Here is a 25,152-nt window from a genome sequence, read left to right as displayed (position 1 = left end):
TCTCATAAAAGTTGATTTTAAAATGCATTTCAGTTAAAATTTTAGATTATAATTGAACATTAATAAAAGCATTATAGAGCGTAAATTTTTAGAAATAATGGAATTTTGAAAAGGTTTCAAATTAAAATCTTTGAAAATTTGAATTTTTCATTTTTTTAACTAACAATTCTGTGGAATTAATTTTTTTGAGAAAGTTTAATTGCGGTTATTTTTTATATTATTTGAAGTTTTTAATTTCTAACTAGCGTCATATTCCTCGCTCGCTCGGAAGACATTTTACTTATTTATTTCCACTTACATAAATAGTTTTTGAGGAAAAAATTTTGTTTAAAAAATTTTTAACGTCAAAAACTCTCCTGATTAAGCTAATTATTTGTTTAAAAAAATCTTTAACTTCAAAAACGATCCTTATACCTCATAAAGTATGCATGCAGGCTAATTGTTTATAACATTTTTACACCAATAGGTCTTTATAAAAATTATGTAATATATGCACTGAGAAAAAAGAGGGCGCATTGCAGCACATTTTCGATTCATGTTGCGCGACTCAACCCTGTGTTCTGCTAGACACTTTTCTGGGGCGTGCAGCGTGTAGAAGAATTCAGGGTTGAGTCTCGCAACATGAATCGAAAATGTGCTGTAACGCGAGACGCATGCATATCCCCTAATCGCCAAGTCGTCGAATGATCAAATAGTCGAATGGCAAGTAATCGAATGGAGAAAACGTCGAATGCTAAAAACATCGATTGGACAAAACGTCGAATGCTAAAAACATCGAATTGTCAATACGTCGAATGTTAAAAACATCGAATTGTCAATACGTCGAATGATAAAAATGTCGAATGTTCAAAACGTCGAATGCTCAAAAAGTCGAATCGTCATTTAGTCGAATGGTAAAACCATCGAATAGTCCATTCGTCGAATGCTCAAATAGTCGAAACGCCATCTGTTCGAAATGTCAAGTAGTAGAATGGTAAAGTAGTCGAATGATAAAGTAGTCGAAACTCCATCTGTTCGAATTGCCAAGTAGTAGAATGATAAAGTAGTCGAATGTTCAAAACGTCGAATACTAAAAACATTGAATCGTCAAAAGTTCGAAAAAGTTCTTTGTTTTAAGTTAATGTCTACTGAAAACAAAGAACTTTTTCGAACTTTTGACGATTCGATGTTTTTAGCATTCGACGTTTTGAGCATTCGACGAATTGACAGTTCGATGTTTTGAGCATTCGACGTTTTTATCATTCGACGTTTTGAACATTCGACTACTTTATCACTCTACTACTTGGCAATTCGAACAGATGGCGTTTCGACTACTTGACATTTCGAACAGATGGCGTTTCGACTTTTTGTCCATTCGACTACTTTACCATTCTATAACTTGGCAATTCGAACAGATGGCGTTTCGACTACTTTATCATTCGACTACTTGACATTTCGAACAGATGGCGTTTCGACTATTTGAGCATTCGACGAACTGACTATACACTGAAAAACTGTTGGTAGAGCAGTTCCGCTATTGACTGTTGTGCAGCGCTACTTAACTTTAAACTCACAGCTCTATCAAAATTAGGCGAGTTGCTCTCCTAAACTTGACTACCAATGGCGTTGGCGAGCGGCTGCTTGACAAAAAGGGCAGCAGCTCTATCAAAAAGGAGAGTTGCTCGCCCAAAAAGGAGAGTAACTCGCCCAAAAATAAAGTGAGCTGTGCGTTTCTTTTTAACGCAGCAGTTCACCGCATTGGGCGAACAGCTCTCCTAACAGTTTTTCAGTGTAGGCCAACGCAGAATAGATCTGTAACCGGAACCGTAACCGTAAGCGTAAGAATGAGTTATAGAAGGATAAACAATATACCTATCTTTCTTTAACTCATTCTTACGGTTACGCTTACGATTGCGGTTCCGGTTACAGATCTATTCTGCGTTGGCCTTATTCTATGTTCTGAGCATTCGACAAAAAAAAAAAAAAAAAAAAAAAAAAATTCGATGATTTAAGCATTCGATGAATTAACAATTCGATGTTTTTAGCATTCGAAGAATTGACGATTCGATGTTTTTATCATTCGACTAAATGACGATTCGATGTTTTTAGCATTCGACGTTTTTATCATTCGACGTTTTAAACATTCGACGTATTGACAATTCGATTTTTTGAGCATTCGACAAATTGATAATTCGACGTTTTGAACATTCGACATGTTGACGATTCGATGTTTTTAACATTTGATGAATTGATAATTCGACGTTTTGAACATACGAGCACGGGGGTGACACTTTTGAGTTGGAACTAACCTGAGAGTTGACCGTCGCCACCGGTGGCGCTGGCTGGACATTGGACCGAGATTGAGTGAAATGCATGGGAATGCAAAGAAAAATTTAATTTACAATCATTAATATTAATTTGATGGTATTTATTTGTACATAATATTGATTCAGTAACTTTTTAGCATATTTTATAATATCAAAAACTTAGAAAAAGTGTTCAATATTTTACTTATAATGAAAATTGTGCAACAATTAATGGCGCGAAATTCAAATTAAATACTAAATAATATTATAATAAATAAATTGAGACGCCTGTTTATCCCCGTTTATGCAAATGCTCTAATAGTCATTTGATCTAATTTAAAGGTTATAAATATTCAAATGATCTAAAGAACATTGAATATAATGTGATTTTATATAAAAGTCTAATTAATAAAATGAGTTTATTCTATAATTTATTTTTAAGCCAATAATCAAAATATCCAATTCGCATTTTCTATAATCATAAGCAATTATAAAATTTTTTTACGCAAACTTTCAACTGATAAAATAGTTGTATAAGCCAAAGTTTATTTTTTATAATTTTATAATAACCTAATTTTAAAGTGTTATAATTTTTAATTTGTATAAATTGTAATTTAACAAATGTCTGTCAAATCTAAATGTAGTAAAATATAATTTATTTAAATAAAATATCTTTTTTAAAAAATGCTAACAACCTCGAATCGTCAATTGATCAAATATTCAAAACATCTAATCGTCATTTCGTCCAATGCTAAAAACATCGAATCGTCAAATGGTCGAATGCTTAAAACATCGAATCGTCAATTGATCAAATATTCAAAACATCTAATCGTCATTTCGTCCAATGCTCGAAACGTCGAATCGAGAAAAAGTTGAAAAATTTGCTTGATGTAAGTTAACATTTATTTAAACCAAGCAAATTTTTCCAATTTTTGTCGATTCGACGTTTCGAGCATTGGACGAAATGACGATTAGATGTTTTGAATATTTGATCAATTGACGATTCGATGTTTTAAGCATTCGACCATTTGACGATTCGATGTTTTTAGCATTGGACGAAATGACGATTAGATGTTTTGAATATTTGATCAATTGACGATTCGAGGTTGTTAGCATTTTTTAAAAAAGCTATTTTATTTAAATAAATTATATTTTACTACATTTAGATTTGACAGACATTTGTTAAATTACAATTTATACAAATTAAAAATTATAACACTTTAAAATTAGGTTATTATAAAAAATAAACTTTGGCTTATACAACTATTTTATCAGTTGAAAGTTTGCGTGAAAAAATTTTATAATTGCTTATGATTATAGAAAATGCGAATTGGATATTTTGATTATTGGCTTAAAAATAAATTATAGAATAAACTCATTTTATTAATTAGACTTTTATATAAAATCACATTATATTCAATGTTCTTTAGATCATTTGAATATTTATAACCTTTAAATTAGATCAAATGACTATTAGAGCATTTGCATAAACGGGGATAAACAGGCGTCTCAATAAATTGTCTAAAATATTTCTATTTATACTGGTAAAATATTATTGAATAATAGCTAATAACAATAATTGAAATAACCGAAAATAATTATAATATTATTAATTTGAATTTTGCGCCATTAATTGTTGCACAATTTTCATTATAAATAAAATATTGAACACTTTTTCTAAGTTTTTGATATTATAAAATATGCTAAAAAGTTACTGAATCAATATTATGTACAAATAAATACCATCAAATTAATATTAATGATTGTAAATTAAGTTTCTCTTTGCAATCCCATGCATTTCACTCAATATCGGTCCAATGTCCAGCCAGCGCCACCAGTGGCGACGGTCAACTCTCAGGTTAGTTTATTCTTATGGGAACTGCAGTAGTGTCACCCCTGTGGTCAGCACAATTTGACAGCCAGGCAGTTTTGGCCTGGCTGCCTCAAGTAGTGTCAATGGCTGGATCGATATCAGTAGTAAATTAACTGACGAAAACTAAAGACTCAACTGTAGAGCCAAGTCCAAACGGCCTGGCTCTCCGGTTATCACTACTTGACTTCATAAAATTAGCATGACGACTCAAAAGAAAGCAGTTACAACTTTTTTTTTCTCTCCGTGTAGAATCAAATAGCGCTATAAGTTTCTTATAAAAATCGATTTTTCTTCATTTGTTTATAAAAAAAAAATTGTTAAAAAAATATTTTTTTAACATTCAACGACAAAAATTATTATTAAATCCCATGCCTTAAAGCATTTTTTCAGTTAGTATAAAATAAATTTGACACAATAACGTTTGACTTTTGTCCCACTGAAGACCATAAAAATAAAAAATTAGAAATATAAGCCTGGATAAAGTGTGGAGGAAAAGATTTTTTACAATAAAAAAGGAAAACAATGTTTATAAAAAAGTTAAAAATATATAGTTAAACTGTTTATAATAATAATATATAGGGTAGAGTGGGGTAAAAAAGCCATGGTGTAAAAAAGCCATTTGAGTTTTATTTAAAAACTATTAAGCCGATTTATCAGCTGTTTATAATACAAATACTATTAGGTAATACGCAACTTTTGAATCTAGTTTTAATGTTGTACCTTGATTAATATTGTTTTTATTGTAATTTTAAGTTTTTGTTGCTTTTTTGAAAACATTTTGGTGAACTTTTCAAACATATTACAGTCTGATTAAGTGAACGAATAATGAAAATAAATGTTTGTACATAAGGAGAAAAGTATACCGAAAACGTATACAATGTTAATTTTTGGAAATTGAACTGAATTACAAATTTATTTTTGCTTTTTTAATAACTGGTCTTGGGTGTAAAAAAGCCAGGGCAAAAAATCCATTGAATATTTTGTGAAATTCACTTGTTTTCTATTCAAACTAACCTTCTTATTTTACAAAATTTCTCGTGTTTATTTAATAAAATTAATTAAACACGACGAAAAAGTAGTTCAAAGTGCATTTAAAAAATAAACAATGAATAAACGGTTGCAACGAAATATGTTATCTGTGGTAAAACTTAAAGAGAACTTCCAAAAAAAGGTACGAAAAATTGGCAGTGCAAATCGAAAACAGGTAAACTTAATATAATTTTCAATTTTGCTTGCTAAAAACTCTTTCATAATTATTAGAATATTTTTCAAATAAGACTATTTGTCATATAAATAAAGAGAAACTATAAAAATACCTAAATTGATAACATGTTTTGCTAAAATCGTAGGGTGGCTTTTTCACCCCACCAGGTGGTGCAAAAAAGCCACTTACAGTGCTTTCGTAAAACTCTTATAACTTAGTCCTTTCATGAGATAAAAAATATTTCCGTCAAGAATTTTCAAGCTTAATAACTAAACTTTCAATAACAATTGGAAATTTGAGAAAAAAATTTTAAATACAGATTTTACAGCATCAAAAGTAAAAATGTGGCTTTTTTACCCCACTCTACCCTACGTATATAATTAATAAATGTATTAGAGGCGAGCAGTAAAGGTCAAATCATCTTTTAAAATACACTGACATAGGCGCTACTTAGTTAGCTCAACGCACAAAAAGTCATAGCGCAAACTTCAAAAATTTTTTTCTCAAAAACATCAAAAAGCACTTCTTTAAAAATTTAACCACTCGGTCATCTTTAATTATTATAAAACATGAAGAAATCAAAGACTCGGAGTTATCGATATCTTCATGTTTTATAGTTATGAAAAATTTAATTTATAGTTTTAAGTAAAATGTTCTCTTATTTGACTCGGACTAGATATATTTTTGTCAGCAATTGGTCCGTAAATGGTCCGTAATTTTTCATTTTTTGTCCGTAAAGTCTGTATTTTTAAATACTTTCACTGGTTCGAGCCCTGAAATAAACGTCTTTTTCGATTTTTTTTGTATGTTCTTAATCGACTAAAGCGACATTTTTGCGCCTCAAAGTCGATCCGAAGCCGTATTATTTGATAAATTTGTTAAGTATTTACACTTAATGCAGGAAAGAGAGAGAGAATCATGTCGTTCGGGACAGATGGGCCCTTGGGGGATGCTGCTCATGCACCTTCCTCAAATAGCATTGGTAGAGCGCTCCTACGTGGATTTAGGTTTCCTTCGTATCAAGAACAAAGGCTTTCTTCGCAAGGACGTAAGTATATCTATCATTTGACAAATTTAGTATTTGCTAAACAATGTACAATTTTTACAATTTGGATTGAATATTCTTTTTTTCTTAAAATATGTATTTTTATCGTAAAGAAAAATGCTTATGAAATCCCTCATAGAAAAATGAAACATAATTACTCTAGTAAAACTTATGATAAATTGAAATTATATTTTTTGTAGAATTCTCTGAAGACAATGTACGAATCACTAAAAGGAGACTTGAAGAGAGTCGAAGAAATGACGAAGGGAACAAACGCAGTAGGAGCGACCGTTGCTGAAGTGTCAAGTCAATTGTGCCAATTTGTTACGGCCAGGATGCAATTGATGGATTTGTCAGTAATATAGATTTATGTGAATATGCTTCCTAATTATACAACATTGATTATTAAAATTAACGATATTACTCTTTGCAGTTATGAAAAGATGTATAACATGAGTACCAGTCACCGACCAATGAACCACCCTGATTTGTTACAAACTATTGAAGCCATAATACTCTCACATTCCTTATCTTGTTCTCATTTAGCATTAACGGCGATTAAGGCAGCTTTAACGTAAGTTTTATTTTATACTTATACTTTTACAGTACCGTCAGTAATTATAAGACCACCTTTTTTTGAATTGTCCACATTTTGTATTTCATCCAACTTTGTTTTAAAAATATATTCATTGGGATGTCCGCTGGGGTTGCTTGGTTGGTTGCTGCTAGGTTTCTTAGTTTCTTTTCTCTTGATATGTAGGCAAGAACGGAGATTGATTGACATATGTAAAATATAAAAGTACTGTTCCTAGTCCCTTTATTTCACACTTGTTCATTTAACAGCCAATCAAAAACGCTGTAGTGACTTGTTAGTTATGGGGGAAGTCTACTGTGACAAGGGAAAGAACAGGCCGATTTTTGCTGATTTTTTTTCTAATAAAATATGACTGGTACATTTAATTAAATTAAACCGTCATCTTTATTATATATTCAAGTATTTGTAAAATAAATTTTAAGTCGAAATATTCAAAATTGCCGTAGTCGCACTCCTTCAAGCGCAAGCCCGTCCTTTTTAGGTGCACACACGGTGCCACGGTGTGGAAACTTTTGATTTTTGTGACAAAATCGTAGAATTCTTGGCAGAGATGATATAATTTAATAAAAAAAATTGTACATGAAAGCTGGGTTTCTATAGATTATGGGAAAAATACGGAGAAGCTCCTAGAAAATGTTTTAACCTATAAAAAAATTACGCAAAGTTGGAATTTGACTGAAGAAAAATGCTTTTCATTGTACTGACAACACAAAAGCGTTGAAATCATTATCTGTATCGACTACACTTACGTAGTTTTTTATGCTAAATACTAGTCCGATGCCTGAATTGTTGAAAAAAAATTTAAAAATATAAATCCGCCATGTTTTTTAATAAAATGTCAAAATGCTTTAGATTTAAACAACACACACATGTTTTATGTTTTTGGGGTCACTGATAACGAATATGACCTTCGAAACTTAAAATTAAAAATGGCGGATCCAATATGGCGGACTCAAATTGTCAAAATGTTTCCGTTTTAAACGAAACTCAAATGTTTGATGTTTTTAGAGTCGCTGATAACGAATACGACTTTAGAAACTTAAAATTCAAAACAGCCGATCCAATATGGCCGATTCAAAGTGTCAAAATGTTACTGTTTTAGGCGATACTCACATGTTTTATGTTTTTGGTGTCGCTGATAACAAATATGACCTCAGAAACTCGAAATTCAAAATGACGGAACCAATATGGCTGACTGAAACTGTCAAAATGTTTCCGTTCTAGACGAAACTTATTTTAAAAATGATTTGTAATTCTTCCCACATAGCACAATAGTATGAGGTAAGGTTATGTTGAGTACTAATCGTAATCGTATTACACAATATTGCTGCGGTAGACCTGAGGTGAACTAAAAACTTCCGCCATGGAGGTAAGGTTACATGTTAGGGTGTGGTGAGTATATATGATAAGGCCATGGTAACCTTACACGTTAAGGTTAAGGTAACCTTACACGTTAAGGTTGATGTAACCTTACACGTTAAGGTTGAGGTAACGTTACATGTTAAGGTTGAGGTAAGGTTACATGTCAAGGTTGAGGTAAGGTAATTATTAAGTTGTAAGGTTGAGGTAAGGTTAAGGTAAGGTTGTGATAAATTTACCAGTTATGGAAAATATTGAAAAAATAATTAATAAATAAATATTCAATTAAAAAGTTAGTTTGTTGCTCTTCTCTATTTTGGAAACCTGACATGAAGCAGAAAATTTTGAAAACAAATTTGGGGGGACTGGGATTTGAACCCGGGATCGACGCGCATAAACCTATCATTCTAACTAACTGAGCTAAGTAGAGAACTGGTAGAAGGAAAATTAATATTGCCTTTAAGGAGTTAATCATCTTCTTGGTTCACCTTAAAGGCAACATTAATTTTCCTTCTGCCAGTTCTCTACTTAGCTCAGTTAGTTAGAATGATAGGTTTATGCGCGTCGATCCCGGGTTCGATTCCCAGTCCTCCCAAATTTGTTTTCAAAATTTTCTGCTTCATGTCAGGTTTCCAAAATAGAGAAGAGCAACAAACTAACTTTTTAATTGAATATTTATTTATTAATTATTTTTTCAATATTTTCCATAACTGGTAAATTTATCACAACCTTACCTTAACCTTACCTCAACCTTACAACTTAATAATTACCTTACCTCAACCTTGACATGTAACCTTACCTCAACCTTAACATGTAACGTTACCTCAACCTTAACGTGTAAGGTTACCTTAACCTTAACGTGTAAGGTTACCATGGCCTTATCATATATACTCACCACACCCTAACGTGTAACCTTACCTCCATGGCGGAAGTTTTTAGTTCACCTCAGGTCTACCGCAGCAATATTGTGTAACCTTATGTGCCTTACGATTAGTACTAAACATAACCTTACCTCATACTATTGTGCTATGTGGGTTATTACAGAAGCTTAGTATATATACTAAATAAAATAAATGATAACACAAAAAGAACATAGTTTGATATAAGCTCATAATTTTTTGCCATTCAATAATGTAATAAAATCATTTTAAAAATTCTGAAAATTTTGCAGCTTTAAAAGTTACAAATATTTTATATACAAATCATAAATAATTAGAGTTTTGCCTAGGACGGAAACATTTTGACACTTTGAGTCGGCCATATTGGACCCGCCATTTTGAAATTCGAAGTTCTAAGGTAATATTCGTTATCAGCGACCCTAAAAACATCAAACATGAGAGTTTTCTTTAAAACCGAAACATTGGACAATTTGAGTCGGCCATATTGGATCCGCCATTTTGATTCTTAAGTTTCGGAGGTCATATTCGTTATCAGCGACCACAAAAACATAAAACATGGGTGTTTTGTTTAAATCTAAAGCATTTTGACATTTTATTAAAAAAACATGGCGGATGTAGGGGAGACCGGGGCGTAATGGCTAAGGGGCGTAATGAATAATTGTAATTTATTTAAAAACCGTAAATCGTAATAATTTTGCTCGATACACAAGTTATTGTACTTGGTATACTGCAAGTTTGTAGGAAGTTTCATAAATATTTATTCACTATTGTAAGAAAAATAGTAGAAAAACTATTTTTGACATACGAAAGTAACTTTTCAAAATTTTCATTTTTTCGTTCTAATTTTTTCAATAATAGCTTTAAAGAAAAAACTAAAATCACGTTTTGAGCTTGAGCATTTGTTTTTAAGGGCCAATTGAAGATTTTTGATTCACACTTACTGTATTGATAAAAAATTGAAAAATATTTGCCGAGTACCCCCGGGGCGTAATGGCTAGTTTTTCCCGGGGCGTGTTGGCTAATGCAATACGCTATGTATAAAGAGCAACCTACCATATCGGCTAAGTGTAGGTTCGTTTTCGCGGTTACTTGTCACTTAGTTTAAGTATGTTTTGGTGTTTTTGTCAAAATTTTTAAGTTTTGGTCTAAAATTTACAAATAGTAGATTTCAAGCTACGATTATAATGAGAAATTACCAAAAAAAATGAAGAGAATGTTAATATCACAGGCTATTATTGAAAAAGCGATAGGAGAAGTATTGCTAAATAAAAATTGCATTCACGAAATACCCAGAAACCTTAATTTACAATATACAATAAGATTGGAACTGTAGATAATAATTAGCAATCATTCATTACGCCCCGGGAGTTATCCATTACGCCCTGGCTCGGGGCGTATTTTGGAGCTCTACATTGATCCAGAAAAACTGTTGTAGAATAAAAAGTAAGAATCATATCGGGACGTTTGTAGTCTTAAAAGAAAGCTGAGATACCAGAGTAACTTTTCTGGGAGATAAACATTCAATTAGAACAAAAATGTCCAAGTAAAACCACAAAGAGTGAAAAGTTAGCGATTACGCCCCGGTCTCCCCTATATTTCTAAATTTTTTTTCAACAATTCAGGCATCGGACTAGTATTTAGCATAAAAAACTACGTAAGTGTAGTCGATACAGATAATGATTTCAACGCTTTTGTGTTGTCAGTACAATGAAAAGCATTTTTCTTCAGTCAAATTCCAACTTTGCGTAATTTTTTTATAGGTTAAAACATTTTCTAGGAGCTTCTCCGTATTTTTCCCATAATCTATAGAAGTTGTTTGGTATATATAAATTCTAAATTTTGCCTGAGATATTTTTAGAAGAAACGAGAGTGTTGGCATCCTTCATTTTTTTAAACGTTATTTTAACCCTATTTATTCCATTTCTCTGAAAGAATCTGTCACGCTTTTAGTCAAATCCGCAACTGCTATTGGGTTTAGTTTATACCAATATTTAAGTTCTGGATCACACTTTCCATAAAGACAATGTAAGGCGCGAAATCGACGATTCTTGGCACCTTATTGGTAAACTTCTTATCTGAGGAGCCAGATAAGAGCCCTCGATTTAAATAAAGAAATCTCCTTTCTTAGTGGGCCTTGTTCCTAACTACTCTTGACTAGCTGCCTTCAGAATTCGCCTTTCTTCGAATCTTTTCCATCACTTCGTCTTATGTACATATTAGACAATTTTTAAAAAAATTCTAATACAACTTGTTCTAATCATAAGTAATAATTAAAGGTGAAAGAAGTTAACAATTTTTCCGAATCATCTTAGCATCTTTAAGAAACTTCCTGCATTATCATTAAAATAATGTAGGAAGGGACAGAATACGTCAAGGAACTCGGAGAGTCTCGGGGTGCATGTAGCTCAGTGGTCAGAGCAGTCTACCGGCAACAGAAAGGTCGTGGGCTCGTATCCCACCATGCTACCGTTTTTTCTGAGTTCTTTGCTAATTTTGAAATTATTAGGGGAGAGTGGAGCAAAGGCACTATGCGGGGCAAAGACGTTTTTTAAAATATCTCCTTTATTTTCTGTCTATTCCAATTGGTATTAAAAATTAAGTTGCAATGCAATCAGACCAATCGATTAAAAAAAGAAAAACCTAAAAATATCAAATATTTTAAGAAATATAACAAAAAAATTGTTTCGCAAAAATAAAATGATAATTTTACTGAACAAACTTTTATTTTTTAAAACATAAGTTTAAGTATTTAATTTTTAAAAACGTAACATGTAAATAAATTAAATATTTCTCTACACAATTGGCGTGGTGTTTTAGTTTAATTTTGTATCTAAATATTTTAAATTTAAAGTAAAAAAAAAGTTTGTTATGTGGGGCAAAGGCAATATTGAACATAATTTGGTTAAAAACAATTGAATATTCGAATTTTCTATGTATTAATTCACAATATAAGGTTAAAATCACAAAAAGTTTTTATTTCTTATTTAAATAGTTTAATTCTTTTAATAATATGTTGTTAACCTTATGTTTCGTAAATATTGTACTAATAAATATCACTTGTTAATTTTTTTAGGGCTTATAAATACTTTCTTTTAGAAATATAAGCGAAAACGTCGCTGCCCCAGCGTGTGGGGAAAAGGGATTTTTTGCATTGTTTTTAAATTTCATTAAATAATGTATTTATAATTATAATATACTAAATAACAACTATTAAAATTTCTTGTTGATTAGTTTTAGAATAATGAAAAACAAAGACCGCATAAATTAATTGCTTAATTTAAAAAATATACATCGATAAATGTAAACCTAGCGTCTTTGCCCCACTCTCCCCTAATTAATTTCGAAAATATTTTTCAGATTAAGCAGGTTTCTGTATTAGGGTTCCCCAACGTTTTCCCGAACTCAATTTTACGAAATTTTTTTTCCCGACACATACTTTTCACGAAATCAATTTCCTGACACCTTTCTTCCCGAATCTAGTTTCACGACAAGTATTTTTCCCGACAAAAAACAATTCGATTTGGTTGCTATGCAGAACTTTAAACAAATAGATTGTCATTGTTTTTAAAAATTCGAATGTGTCAAAATTATTGTGAAATAATAACTCAATACACATAAAAACCGAAAGTATTCCGATTTAAAAAAAAACTTATGTTTTTGGTGAAACTTAGCAACTCTGTTTCTATTTACCCCAACTAATCATAATTCTTTAATTTATTCAATTTTACAGTTAATTTAATTTTTAATAATTTCAACTTCATTATTAATTTTATTTTATTATTTCTTAAAGAGGTCGCTCCGACTATTTTTACACAATTGTTTACCATCTTGGGATTGATTGAGAAAAATCGACGAAATCCTACAGCTACATCTGAATATGTTGCATTTCCTTTCGTTTATGCCTTTCTCTCCTCCAAGGAAACTTGGCAAATTTAAACCTTATCTACACATGATATTGTTTTAAAATTATTTGTCGGGATTTGTATTTGTCGGGAAATACGTGTCGGGAAATTGTTTTCGGGAAAAACATTTGTCGGAAATATAGTTGTCGGGACAATAGCTGTCGGGAAAACTACCGGTAATCCTGTATTAGGGCAGCTGTGATGTCGATACATATGAAACTCATGACCTTATTAAGAGATTTATTTGTGAGATTGATTTGGAAAAATTGTTAACTTCTTTCACCTTTAATATTTAATTACCGAATGATAAATTCATTTCCTTTAATCATAAGTAATAATGTTTCCATAACTAGATTGCTTCCAATAATTAATTATTAATATAATCTCTTAACTCAGAATGGTCGTTTTATTCACAAATAATTAATAATTCTTTACTTTTAATTTAGATTAGAATGTGAAATTCTGGCACAACTTATGAAAGCACATGTTGAGATACAAAATTGGAGGTTCTTGCCTTCTTTAATGGCCCTATACGGAGCTCAAGCTCGAATGTCAGCTTGGGAACGTACTCTACAAAATAAAGAGGTGAGTAATTATATGGAGTTTTCAAAGACAAAAATTAATTTAGTAACGAGGTGAATCGTTACTTACTCTCCAAATCTGTAGTGTGTAGGAAAAGTAAATTTCAATTTAGCGAGTTGTTTGTCCGTCTCTCTCTTATCATAGTTTTGTCTTGTTTTCTTGTCAAGTCCCTTGTGTGTGTCCTTGGTTCAGCGACTCGAGACCGGTGTCTTTCGTTAAATCTGAATTCAAATGATTTCGCGCATGATTAATTGTCAGCGACCGTCACATGACCAATGACCCTTTCCAAGACCATTTTAGGTGCTGTACAGTGGGGATAAGGAAAAAGGGTTCTTCCTAATTTTCCATAGGAAAAATGAATAAGCAGAATATATGATGAGGAAGCCTACCGGTAATTATTAGGAGATCGGATTTTCACTTGCTTTTCACTTACTTGCTGAGATTCAAGGAGTCGCGAGGCGATATTGTTGACTAACGTCAATTATCGAGAATTGTTGGAAAGAGTTTATCTTATATTCTGTTGTTTGATTTAGAGTTTATTTCTTTTTAATTAATAAATTAGTTTTTATTTTATTAATTGAGTTTTAAGTGTTTTACTTTATTTATGTTCTTGTGTTGTGAAACGGTTGAGAGTGCCAAAGGCGTTATAATTTGGTAGCGTCTCAACGGTTATTTATTTAAAAAAGGGTTCGTGTGTCCAAAAGCTGTTTTTACGTTGCAGTTTTTGGAAGAGGAACTCCCCGATGAGATTGGTGGAGATTTGTTGTGAAGAAGAATAGTTTTTCGCGTAATGGGTCGTGATGTAAATTTGTCATCACGATTTATTTAGGTCCTTACTTGGGTCGCCTGAAGATGTACCTGAAGATTTTTGCTAAATATTTGTAGTCAGATTTTGTATCAATGGTCACATTAATGGTATCTTCTGCCCCAATGAAGTAGCCATGCTGCTTAACTTCTTCTACAAGTAATGTCTCCTAGCACATTGCAGATCTGCCATTTTCTTCTGATGATGAAAAAAGGATGAAAAGAAATGAGCTCCAACAACAAATGTTAACTTACGTGGCAAGCCAAAGAACACCGTCCAACACCTTAAATTCTTGTGTATTCTCAACCCTCGGAGCACACACTTCTTTATACGAACAAGAAGCACAATCCCTGTTCACTTTTCAAATTTCTACCATTTAATTTAGTGTTGCCGCGATAATGGCGAGAGGCGAGACGAGACGAGAGAACTTTGACTCGAGACGAGACGAGACAGTATTTTTTTAATTATCGCTAAAACGATACAAGACGAGAGAGGTGTCACGAGAGACGAGAATTCTCGACGAGAATTACGAGAATTCTCGATGAGAATTTTTTTTAAATTGCAAAGTTTTATTCTGAAAATATATAGTTACGGTTAACATATATATATAAAATATGATAGATATATGTATACTAAAATCTTTTATTGTTTACGTTGCATTTAATAGTCTTTTTAAACAAAATATAAGAAATTATAAATATTTTATATAAATTATATTTTTTTTATACATAATATTTAGTAAATAAATTCTTTTTTAACTAAAAGTTGAAATTTAATTCATTTTTCAGTGTTTTTTTTTAATTTAGCAATATTTAACGGAAAAATAAATTTAAAAAAATTGTGAAAAAAAAATTTGGGTTTGGATCATAAATTCAGTTTTTTTGCTTATTTTTAAATATTATTGTGAAAATGGGTTCTATATTTAGCTAAAAAAGTTAGCAACTTTTATATTTATCTTTTTAAAAATTATTTGATTTGAATCAAATAAGAAAGTATTCACTTGAACTTGAATGAAATAATTTTTATTTTACTGAAATAAATTATTTTTGAACCAATGAATTCAGAATTTGAAGCAAATAAAATTTATTTGATAATAAACAAAACAAGTAATCAGTTATTGGAGACAAAAACATTTTTTTAATGCAAAAAATAAAAAAATTTGCATTTTTGATTATTTGAAAATAAATTGTAACTATTATTCAGCTTAACATTTTTTATTCCAATATAGCTAAAATTTTAAACCAGACTAATACCTGAGAGACTACCAAGTCTCACTTTAATCGTCAAGTCATTTTTTCGTAATGTGCGAACAAAATTTTACAGACATATATGTATATCTAAGATAAATATTAACATTAAAAAAAATTAACACGTCAAATTTTTTACAATACTATACTTTTATAAAGAAAGCTGAAAAAGACGAGAGAAAACTAGAATGTGTAGCATTCTCGACGCTCGAGACGAGACGAGACGATAATGTGTAGCATTCTCGATACTCGAGACGAGACGAGACGATAATATGTAATATTTTCGAAACACGAGACGAGACGATAAATTGCCCTATAATAACGAGACAAGACGAGACAGTTAAAATTATCGCCTCGTCTCGTATCGCGGCAACACTAATTTAATTAAACATATTTTTCGAAATAAAAATTTTACGAATAATTTTGTAAATCAATAAGATCAATAATATAAAATATGTCTATCAAGGAATATAAAAGAATATTAACAGAACAATATAAAAATTACAACAAAAAATAACGAAGAACTAATAAATAAAATAAAATAACTGAAATCAAGAATTAATGAATCACTATTCATAAGTAATATTATATTTATATTAAAAAATTTATTATATTTTCAAAATTGATCACATAAAATAAAAGTAGTGAATTTAGTTCAAATGATGATATTTTTATACAAAAACAGTCGATAGAAACATTCACTGATTTGTTAAATGTCCAACAAAATTTGTAAAATGTAAATATTAATACGAAAAAACAAATATATTAAAATTTGAATAAAACAATCGACCCCGAAAAGATCAACGTAATCCTCTCATTCACACACAACTAAAATCAATTCAAAGAAGTAAATAACTTTTCGCGTTTCCTAGAACCGATTACACATCCCACGCAACTCGAAATCATCATCCCCACTTGTTTAGGGCCCAGAGAACGCCAAAATGCCATTTCCCAAAAAGACAATTCCTTCGCAACCCGACTTTCACATGATATAGGAGGAATGCCAAATTCGCTTCAATATTGTAGAATAAGTTTCCATACTTATACTATTTTTTGTAGTATTACTTATTTTTCAATTTTTCTTTTATTACAAGTCTTGGAAACTTGGTTTTGGAGCAACTTTTTTAAAAACAAATCAGCAACCTACATTATACCAATGGCTGCTAAAACTGAGAAGTGCCATTTTATCCAAGTGTTCATTATATTTTCATACAACATTAAGTCAACAAGCGAGTTCTGGAGAAATGAGAAGCATAATGAGTAGACAAAATGTCGACTACTATCACAAGTGAGACTAATTATTAATTCACTCATATTGTAAAAAGTTTGATTAGGTCATACACTTCGAACACTATATTTATTATTCGTTTAGATTGCAAAGCTTTCAAAGAAAATACGACGTTATGGCTGTTTTAATAATCTTTGATTCACGAGGTACTCAAGATTCTGGACCTGGGTACAGGCATCCTAAGAAAGAACTTGAAGTCGGAGATGATTTTTCGCTTGTCGTTTGCTGTCCAAGTGTAAGTATGTTAAAACATTTTGTAAAATCGTTTTTCACATTTTATTCATAACTGCTTTTTCAGGTATTTTTACAAAAACCTATATCTCATTGGGATAATATAAGAGAAGGCATACAGGACCGTTATGCAGATCTTAAAGCAATGGATAAAATTATATTTGTCAATGAACAAAATCAAAAGGTACAGTAACAGTATCAATACCTATAAGGTGGTTGTAGGGAAATTGGGCTAAATGTGCATGTTGATGACTTGTATCCAAAAGGGAACCAAAGAACCCCTATTTCTAGGTTCATTTTCTGCTCCAATTTAAAATTTTTTAAATTAATTTTTTACAAATTTCACACACTGTAAAAAGAAGGCATCTTATTTAAGATACTATTGTAGTCACTGCTAAGTCGTTTCGAAAAAGATATCAAAAACATCTAAAAATGAGATGTTTTAAATATCTTAAAAGTGACTACAATGTATTAAAAATTAAAAGATGCTTCCTTTTGCAATGTAATTATCATGATTATTATACTTGTTACTATTTAATACAGAATTTCCTACTGTATAGATAGAACACGTTGGTGAAGTTCACAACATTTATAATAAACGATTAATTAAAAAAAACTATTTTCTGTTCAAACTTTTTACTACAAAATTTTGGTAACAATATTTCTTCATTTCCAAATAAAAAAATAAACATTTGTCAACAAAAAATATTATAAACGTTGTGAACTTTACCGACCTAATAGTAGTACTGTATGACATTTTACTCTAAGAAAGAGCAGTACAAAGTGTTTCTCGAAAATTACTTTATCGTATTTCGATATTTCTAATAAAACGTAAGAATTTAGGGATAATCGAGGTATAGTTAGAAGAATTCTAATAAAGATTATGAAAAGACATAGCCAACGTCACTTTTGGTAATAAGTCTCAAAGTTTTCTGAATCTTTTCTAAAGCTTTATACTAAAAGTGAAGATCAGGTGACGCTACATAAATATAGCATATATACACTGAAAAAAAGTTCATTGAATCAAGTAAATGCATTTTCTTGACCTGATTTATTTGAAACAAACCCATATTTTCTTATTGGAAGAAATTTATTTTCTTGTGTCAAGTAATTTTGAGCATTGATCAAAGTTATTGAAATAAGAAAATATGGGTTTGACATAAGTTAATATCTTACTGTTACGTAACTTATTTTTAAAACTTATTTTAAAAAAAAAAAAAAAAAAAAAAAAACTTATTTTTTTTTCTTATCTTACGAACTGTTTTACATGCGCCAAGTCTCGAAAAAGTATTGAATCAAGAATATCATGTTCTCACGTCAAGTAATTTACCTTGAGTCATTTGGTATCTTGAGTCAAATAATTTTTTTATTTCCTTTAAAGCAACTATTTATTTCATCCAACACCCATAGTCTTGAGCCAAGAAAATGGGAAGATTAATATAAGTTAATAATTGTTTCAACTCAATTAAAAATTATTTTGTTTCAAAGAAATATTAATTATTCTAAGCATTTCTTTTACTTGAAGCATTTCTATATTCTCATGTTTCAAAAACATTAATTTCTTGCGAGAATGTTATATTTTCTGGAATGAAATATTTTATTTATTCAATTATTCAATTAAATGTAAGATTTTGAATTAAATCATTCTTTTGTTTCCTTTAAAAAAGTTTTTACTTAATTCAACGCTCATATAATCCTGATTCAAGAAAATACGAAGGTTAATATAAGTAAATATTTGTTTCAAGTTAATTAAAAATTATATTCAATTAATCCCATATTCATTTGAAGAAAGAAATTCATTTTCTTGTGTCAAGTAATTATTAGCATTGAACAGAATTCTTGAATTAACAATTAAGTATTTGGCAGAACTCAATATGTAATTATTTCAACCAAATATTTTACTTTTCCGAAGTACCAAAAAGTATTGAATCTAGAATATCATGTTCTTAAGCGAAATAATAAAGTATTGTCTGGAGAATTCGTGTTTCTTGAATCGAATCATTTTATTTATTTGCTTTGAAACTTTTTTTTACTTAACACAATGCCGGTATTCTTGATCCAAGAAAATATTTTTCTTCAAATGTATATGCAACTTAAATATCAGTTTTTGAAAACTGTCCATTGAGGCTAGGATGGCATAGTGGTAGCGTGACGGCTTCTGGTGCGTGCAACCCGAGTTCAATTCCTCCGACCGTGGAAAATTTTCTTTCAAGGTATATTTGTTGTATTTGTGTCAAGTAATAATTAAATGTAAATATATATATGTAAAATAACAATTATTTAATTATTTAAATAAAAAATATAAATGTTAATTAATTAAATAATAAAAATGTTTAACCTAATTATTAGAAAAGATGGGATGGGGGTAAGGGGGGGGAGGGGTAATTTAAGTAAATAATTTACTTGTATTGAGAAAGTATTTTTTTGATTGAAATCTATAAATTTTCTCAAATCAAGAAAATACTTTCTCGGACAGAGAACATACTTTCTTGATTTGATACATAAATGATTTTGAATTAATATATTCTGCATTTTTTACATGCTACTTAATTTCTTGATCGAATTCCAAATTTTCTTGGATCAAGAATATCTGTTCTTCTCACAAAATAAATGTTTTCTTCATTTAAATCTTGAATTACTTGAACGAACGTTACAAAAAATTGAATGAATCAAATAAAATAATTCAATTAACTATATATATTCTTAGAACAAGAAAATATTTTATTTATTTAATACATTTCATACTTCGTATAAGAAGACTAACTTCTTGGTCGAATTCCATATTTTCTTGGATCAAGAATATATGTTCTTCTCCCAAATATCCTATGTCAAGAAAATCGTTTTCTTGAATCAATACTTTAATAGTCTTGGCCGTATTCAATCCCACGATTTGCTTCAACCAAGAAAAATTTTCTTGGTTCAATACTTTTTTTTTCAGTGTAGGGTAGGGGTATACAAAATGCGTTACTAGGCACGTGTATACGTATATAATACATAAATATGTATATAAATATATACATGATTTATTATAATATTATTACACAATTCAATTGTTTAATCACTAATAACTTTTGAAACGTTTTTAACAAAATACTTTCAAGACGATGATGACGCTCGGTTGTTTGCTGAGTGTTCGCCTAACATTAACTGGTCTTCGGTTGTAAACGGAACTGTTTGGAAACCTTCGTGAAAATATTCAAATCCTTAAAATTTTTGCAGGTCAACCTGCATACAAGTAAGGATGCACAGCTGCTCCTAATACAAACAGCAAGGGAAAATGAGGTCGATATCCTGTTCTGCAGTGAGCAGTATCAAGGAAGCGACCTCGCCCCTTGGTATCAGGATAAGGCGAAGAGAGCCGCCATAAAGCTGTGCAACTCGAAATTGCGGGTTGACAAGTTTCTGGAGACGAGCAGTGGGTTCGTGTGGATAGAGGTGACTAATATACGTATGTATAGCTGCTACTTCTCACCCAACGACCCACTGACAAACTTCGAAGCCAATATCGAAGACCTAGAAGCGAGCCTCACAGAATCCAGGCTGGATGTCATCATCACTGGTGATTTTAACGCAAAGTCGCCAGAGTGGGGTGAGACGAGACTCGACAAGAGAGGAATTCGTATTGGAGAAATGATCTCCAGAAACGACTTATTGGCAGTAAACCGAGGCAATACATGGACTTTTAGACGAGGTGCGATCGGATCAATTATAGATCTAACAATCGCATCGTCTAAACTATTTAGCCGCATAACCGATTGGCGGGTCTCTGAGGAATATACCGCAAGTGACCACCAGTACATTGAGTTCTCAGTCTCGATGGGAGACACACGAGGAGGAAAAAGACAGGATGCTCCTAGTCGCAAAACCTCCTCGTGGAATATGAAGAGACTCGACAAGAAAAAGTTCGGCCGGTCCCTAAGAGAAGCCCTTTTAATTGAGGACTTGGGCTGGGTGAAGAGGCCGAGCAGTCTGGATGGGGAGGTGCGAACGGTGAGGAACATGATAGTCACCGCATGCAATGCGTCAATGCCACGCAATGGCGCCACTCCCGTAAGAAAATCCTTGCACTGGTGGTCAGAGGAGCTAGCCTCCTTGAGAAAGGAATGCCTCAAAGCAAGAAGGACATATACCCGATCTAAGGGAGATCCCTTGCTGAAAGAGGCTTTCAAGGGGGCGAAAAAGGACCTCAAGAAAGAGATCCGCAAGTCGCGACGCCGTAGCTGGAAGGACCTAATCGAGGAAGTCGATAAGGACCCATGGGGTCTGGCTTTTAAAATCGTGACTAAGAAAATAGTGACGAGGCAAAAGACCCCCGGCCTGGACAATCCCGATTGGGTCAGAAAGATAATAAGTTCTTTGTTTCCTCCTGCAGAACCATACCTTAGAAGGGACTGGAGTTTTTGCAAAGACGAAGAGGAAGAACTCTTCACACTTAGTGAACTGCAAAAAGCAGGCAAAAGATTGAAAACAGGCAAGGCGCCTGGAATCGATGGGATAAGTAACGAGATCCTAAAGTTGGTAATCGACACTTCACCCCAGATTCTGCTTCGATGCTTCAATCTTTGCCTTGAGAGAGGAGAGTTCTTCCGCGACTGGAAGCGGAAAGGTGAAAAACCTCTAGATAAAGTCTCATCATACAGGCCTATATGCCTGCTAGATACGATGGGTAAACTTCTAGAGGATATGGTTCTGCAGAGAATGCAAAGCCACTTGACCGGAGAGAATAGTCTATCGGATCACCAATTTGGTTTCCGTAAAGGCAAGTCCACAGTTGATGCCATCCAGGCAGTTGTGGACATAGCCAAAGCAGGAAAAAACAAGCAAGATGGAAAGATCTCATCGAGTCGATGGAAAAGAAAAACATGCCGCCCTACTTGTTGCGGATAATGGATAATTATCTTAGCGACAGGTGGGTTATATATGAGGGAGACACCTGCACTCTCAGGGAAGAGATGCAGCGTGGTGCTCCTCAAGGCTCGAGGGTGGGTCCATTTGTATGGAATGTATCTTACGATGATTTTCTGCGAATGGATCTACCCGAAGGTGCGGTGATCATCGGCTTTGCGGACGACGCGTTGTTCGTGTGCACTGCCGAAAGTGAGGAGGCTCTTGGGACATTGGTGAACGAATGTCTGCGACTAGCAAAAAGCTGGCTGGATACCAGAGGTCTTGAAATGGCCCTGGAAAAGACCGAGGCACTGCTGGTCACAGACAGACGTGGTTATGAGCTCCCACGAATCGTGATAGACGGATTCGAGGTCAAGTGGAGTAAGCAAATTAAATATCTTGGTGTGGAGTTGGATGGAAGGTTAAACTTCCACCACCACATGGCTACGGCGTCAAATAAGGCGATCGAGTGTGCGGCTAATCTTTCACGGTTAATGCCAAATGTAGGCGGACTCCGTGAACAAAAACGGAGACTGGTGGCGAGTGTCGCCCATGCTAAAATGCTCTATGCAGCACCAGCGTGGGCCCCATCCCTGAGGAATAAAAGATGTGTGACCATCTGTGAAAAGGTACTGTCGGCGCAGAGATCGATAACAACACGTATCATCTCTGCATATAAGACGGTATCTACGAGTGCTGTGCAGGTCCTTGCAAGTGTCCCGCCAGCAGATCTTTTGGCGAGGGAAAGGGAAGAAATCTTTCTCTTTTCTTAAGAAAGAAGTTCCTTAGATGAGGAAATAAGACCAAGCAAGGGCCTGATCCGCAAAGAAGCGAGGCACAGGCTCATAGAAAGATGGCAAGAAAGATGGGATGGTGAGGAAAAAGGTCGATGGACTTATCGCCTTATCCCGGCACTCGCCACCTGGATAAATAGGAAACACGGTCAGGTTTCCTATTATATGACTCAGGCGCTCACAGGTCACGGGTGTTTTAACTCGTACCTGTGTCGCTTTAAATTACGCGAGGACGAGGTGTGTGCATATTGCCAGTTCCCTGCGGACAACGCGGAGCACACCCTCTTCTCATGCAGAAAATGGGACTTGGAGAGGCGGGCCATGTTCGAAGGTGTAAACAGTCAAGTTACACCGGAGAACATGGTATCGCTGATGACCCAGTCGGAAGAGAATTGGCGGCAAGTCGAGAACTTCATAATCTCGGTTATGTCGAGGAAGGATCTCGACGGCCGCCAAAAAGCGTAATTTAAACAGCTTTTAATTTTGTACGTTTGTTTTTTATTAATTTATTTTGTGATTTATTTGTCCTTATACATTTTTTAATTGTTTGTGTTTTTTATTCATCTTTGTACAGTTTTATGTTTTCAATATTTTATACGCGTTTATTTTTTCTTTTTTTTTATATATCCGTCTGTAATTTTATCTTTTGACTTTTTACACTTTTTAGAATTTGCTTTTTTATTGTTGTGCTGTAAATTCCGCTTATACTTTGAAATAGTTAAAAAAAAATTTTTTTAACTATGGACGCAGGTTAACCGCAGAGAAAAGCAGAAAGTCGCATTAGCGACAGAGTTGGAGCGCCACCCTCGAAGGCTAAAGTCTTACGACAGTTCCGAGGGAGGGTAAAGGGCTCCAGAAGAAGGGTTACGGGTTTTAGTGGGTCGGGCTGGCAGTAGGTCGCCAGTTTATTAAATTTACTATTTTATATATTTATTTTTCTTTTTTTATCTCCTTTTGTTTTATCACACCAACCCTACATAACCTTGGAGTGCGGAGTCCAAGGTATCTGTAGGCAGATTTCCCAAAAGTCCCTAAGCAAAAAAAAAAAAAAAAATAATAATAATAATAATAATAATAATAATATTAATATTATAATATTATATTATTATTATTATTATATTATTATATTATTATATTATTATTAATATTAATATTATTATTAATTATTAATTATTATTTAATAATAACAATTTATTTGACATTTTTTATTTTATTTTTTACATTTTTTTTTTTCAAACTGCATTTTTCAACTTCATTTCAGAGCGTGTTAGTATTGAAAATAATACAGTATCTAAAATTTTTTTACATTTAATAGTATTCAAAATAGTGGGTTTACAAATAAAAATATCAATATTATAAATAAGTTCTATATTCTCGTATTTGCAATTGTCTTAACATCAAATGATATTCTTTCTAAACTTTTATACTAACTTCTGTTCCCTAAAAATTACAATAGTAGATAAAAAAAATAACACTACTTATTATTATAATAAGAACTATCATCATCGTACCTCGATTATCCCTAAATTCTTACGTTTTATTAGAAATATCGAAATACAATAAAGTAATTTTTGTAACAAAAGTCTCTCCGTGTAGAAGGGCATTAACCTTTACTTTGAGATAGTAAAATTTTACTATCTTTATTAACTTAATCTGGAAAACAATTAATTAAGAAACAATTACAACTTTATAGGATGGTTATACTTACGCCATGTACAACATTGATCCGAGAATGACTCTAGTCACAGTGTTTGAGAGCGGAAAACAAAAGGATAAAGTACCCCACGTTACAACATTTCTGACAGATTTAGGTGTTCAACTAAGATGCAATAAAATTTACGAGAGCTTAAAAATATCGAAATGATGTATTTTTATATAAAGAATATTAAGTACCTGTATCAATAATAAAAATTTAACATTCCGTGCAGAAAAATGGTGAGGGCCCTCGTGGATTGCCCTCTTGCCATGTGGAACCCGTAGGGGCAATCCACGCGGAGCCCTCGAAGGCGTGACATGCTTTCCCTCATGGGTGCCCTCGAGGAAAATCCTCATGGATTCCATATGGATTTTCCACGCGGTGCCCTCGTGGATTTCATAAAATGCCCTCAACTTTATTTTCAATTAAATTAATAAATTAATAATTTATTAATAACAAA

At 32.3% G+C, this 25,152-nt stretch overlaps 1 protein-coding gene across 2 annotated transcripts in view; it reads left to right on the top strand.

Moving 5' to 3' along the window:
* Positions 1-25,152, top strand: part of LOC122509948 (KICSTOR subunit 2-like) — a 28,750-nt gene extending 3,598 nt beyond the window's left edge. For both annotated transcript variants that reach the window (XM_043624290.1, XM_043624289.1), the window contains 8 exons: positions 6,264-6,410; positions 6,608-6,759; positions 6,841-6,981; positions 13,609-13,747; positions 16,891-17,084; positions 17,169-17,319; positions 17,383-17,499; positions 24,690-25,152. In XM_043624290.1, coding sequence (XP_043480225.1) covers positions 6,264-6,410; positions 6,608-6,759; positions 6,841-6,981; positions 13,609-13,747; positions 16,891-17,084; positions 17,169-17,319; positions 17,383-17,499; positions 24,690-24,860 — 1,212 coding nt within the window. In that variant the 3' untranslated portion in view covers positions 24,861-25,152. The remainder of the gene's footprint in view (positions 1-6,263; positions 6,411-6,607; positions 6,760-6,840; positions 6,982-13,608; positions 13,748-16,890; positions 17,085-17,168; positions 17,320-17,382; positions 17,500-24,689) is intronic.

This window comes from Leptopilina heterotoma, unplaced genomic scaffold (assembly GCF_015476425.1).
Source record: "Leptopilina heterotoma isolate Lh14 unplaced genomic scaffold, ASM1547642v1 Lhet_65, whole genome shotgun sequence".
In the NCBI taxonomy this organism is placed as follows: Eukaryota; Metazoa; Arthropoda; class Insecta; order Hymenoptera; family Figitidae; genus Leptopilina; species Leptopilina heterotoma.
This window is presented reverse-complemented; position numbering and strand designations above follow the sequence as displayed.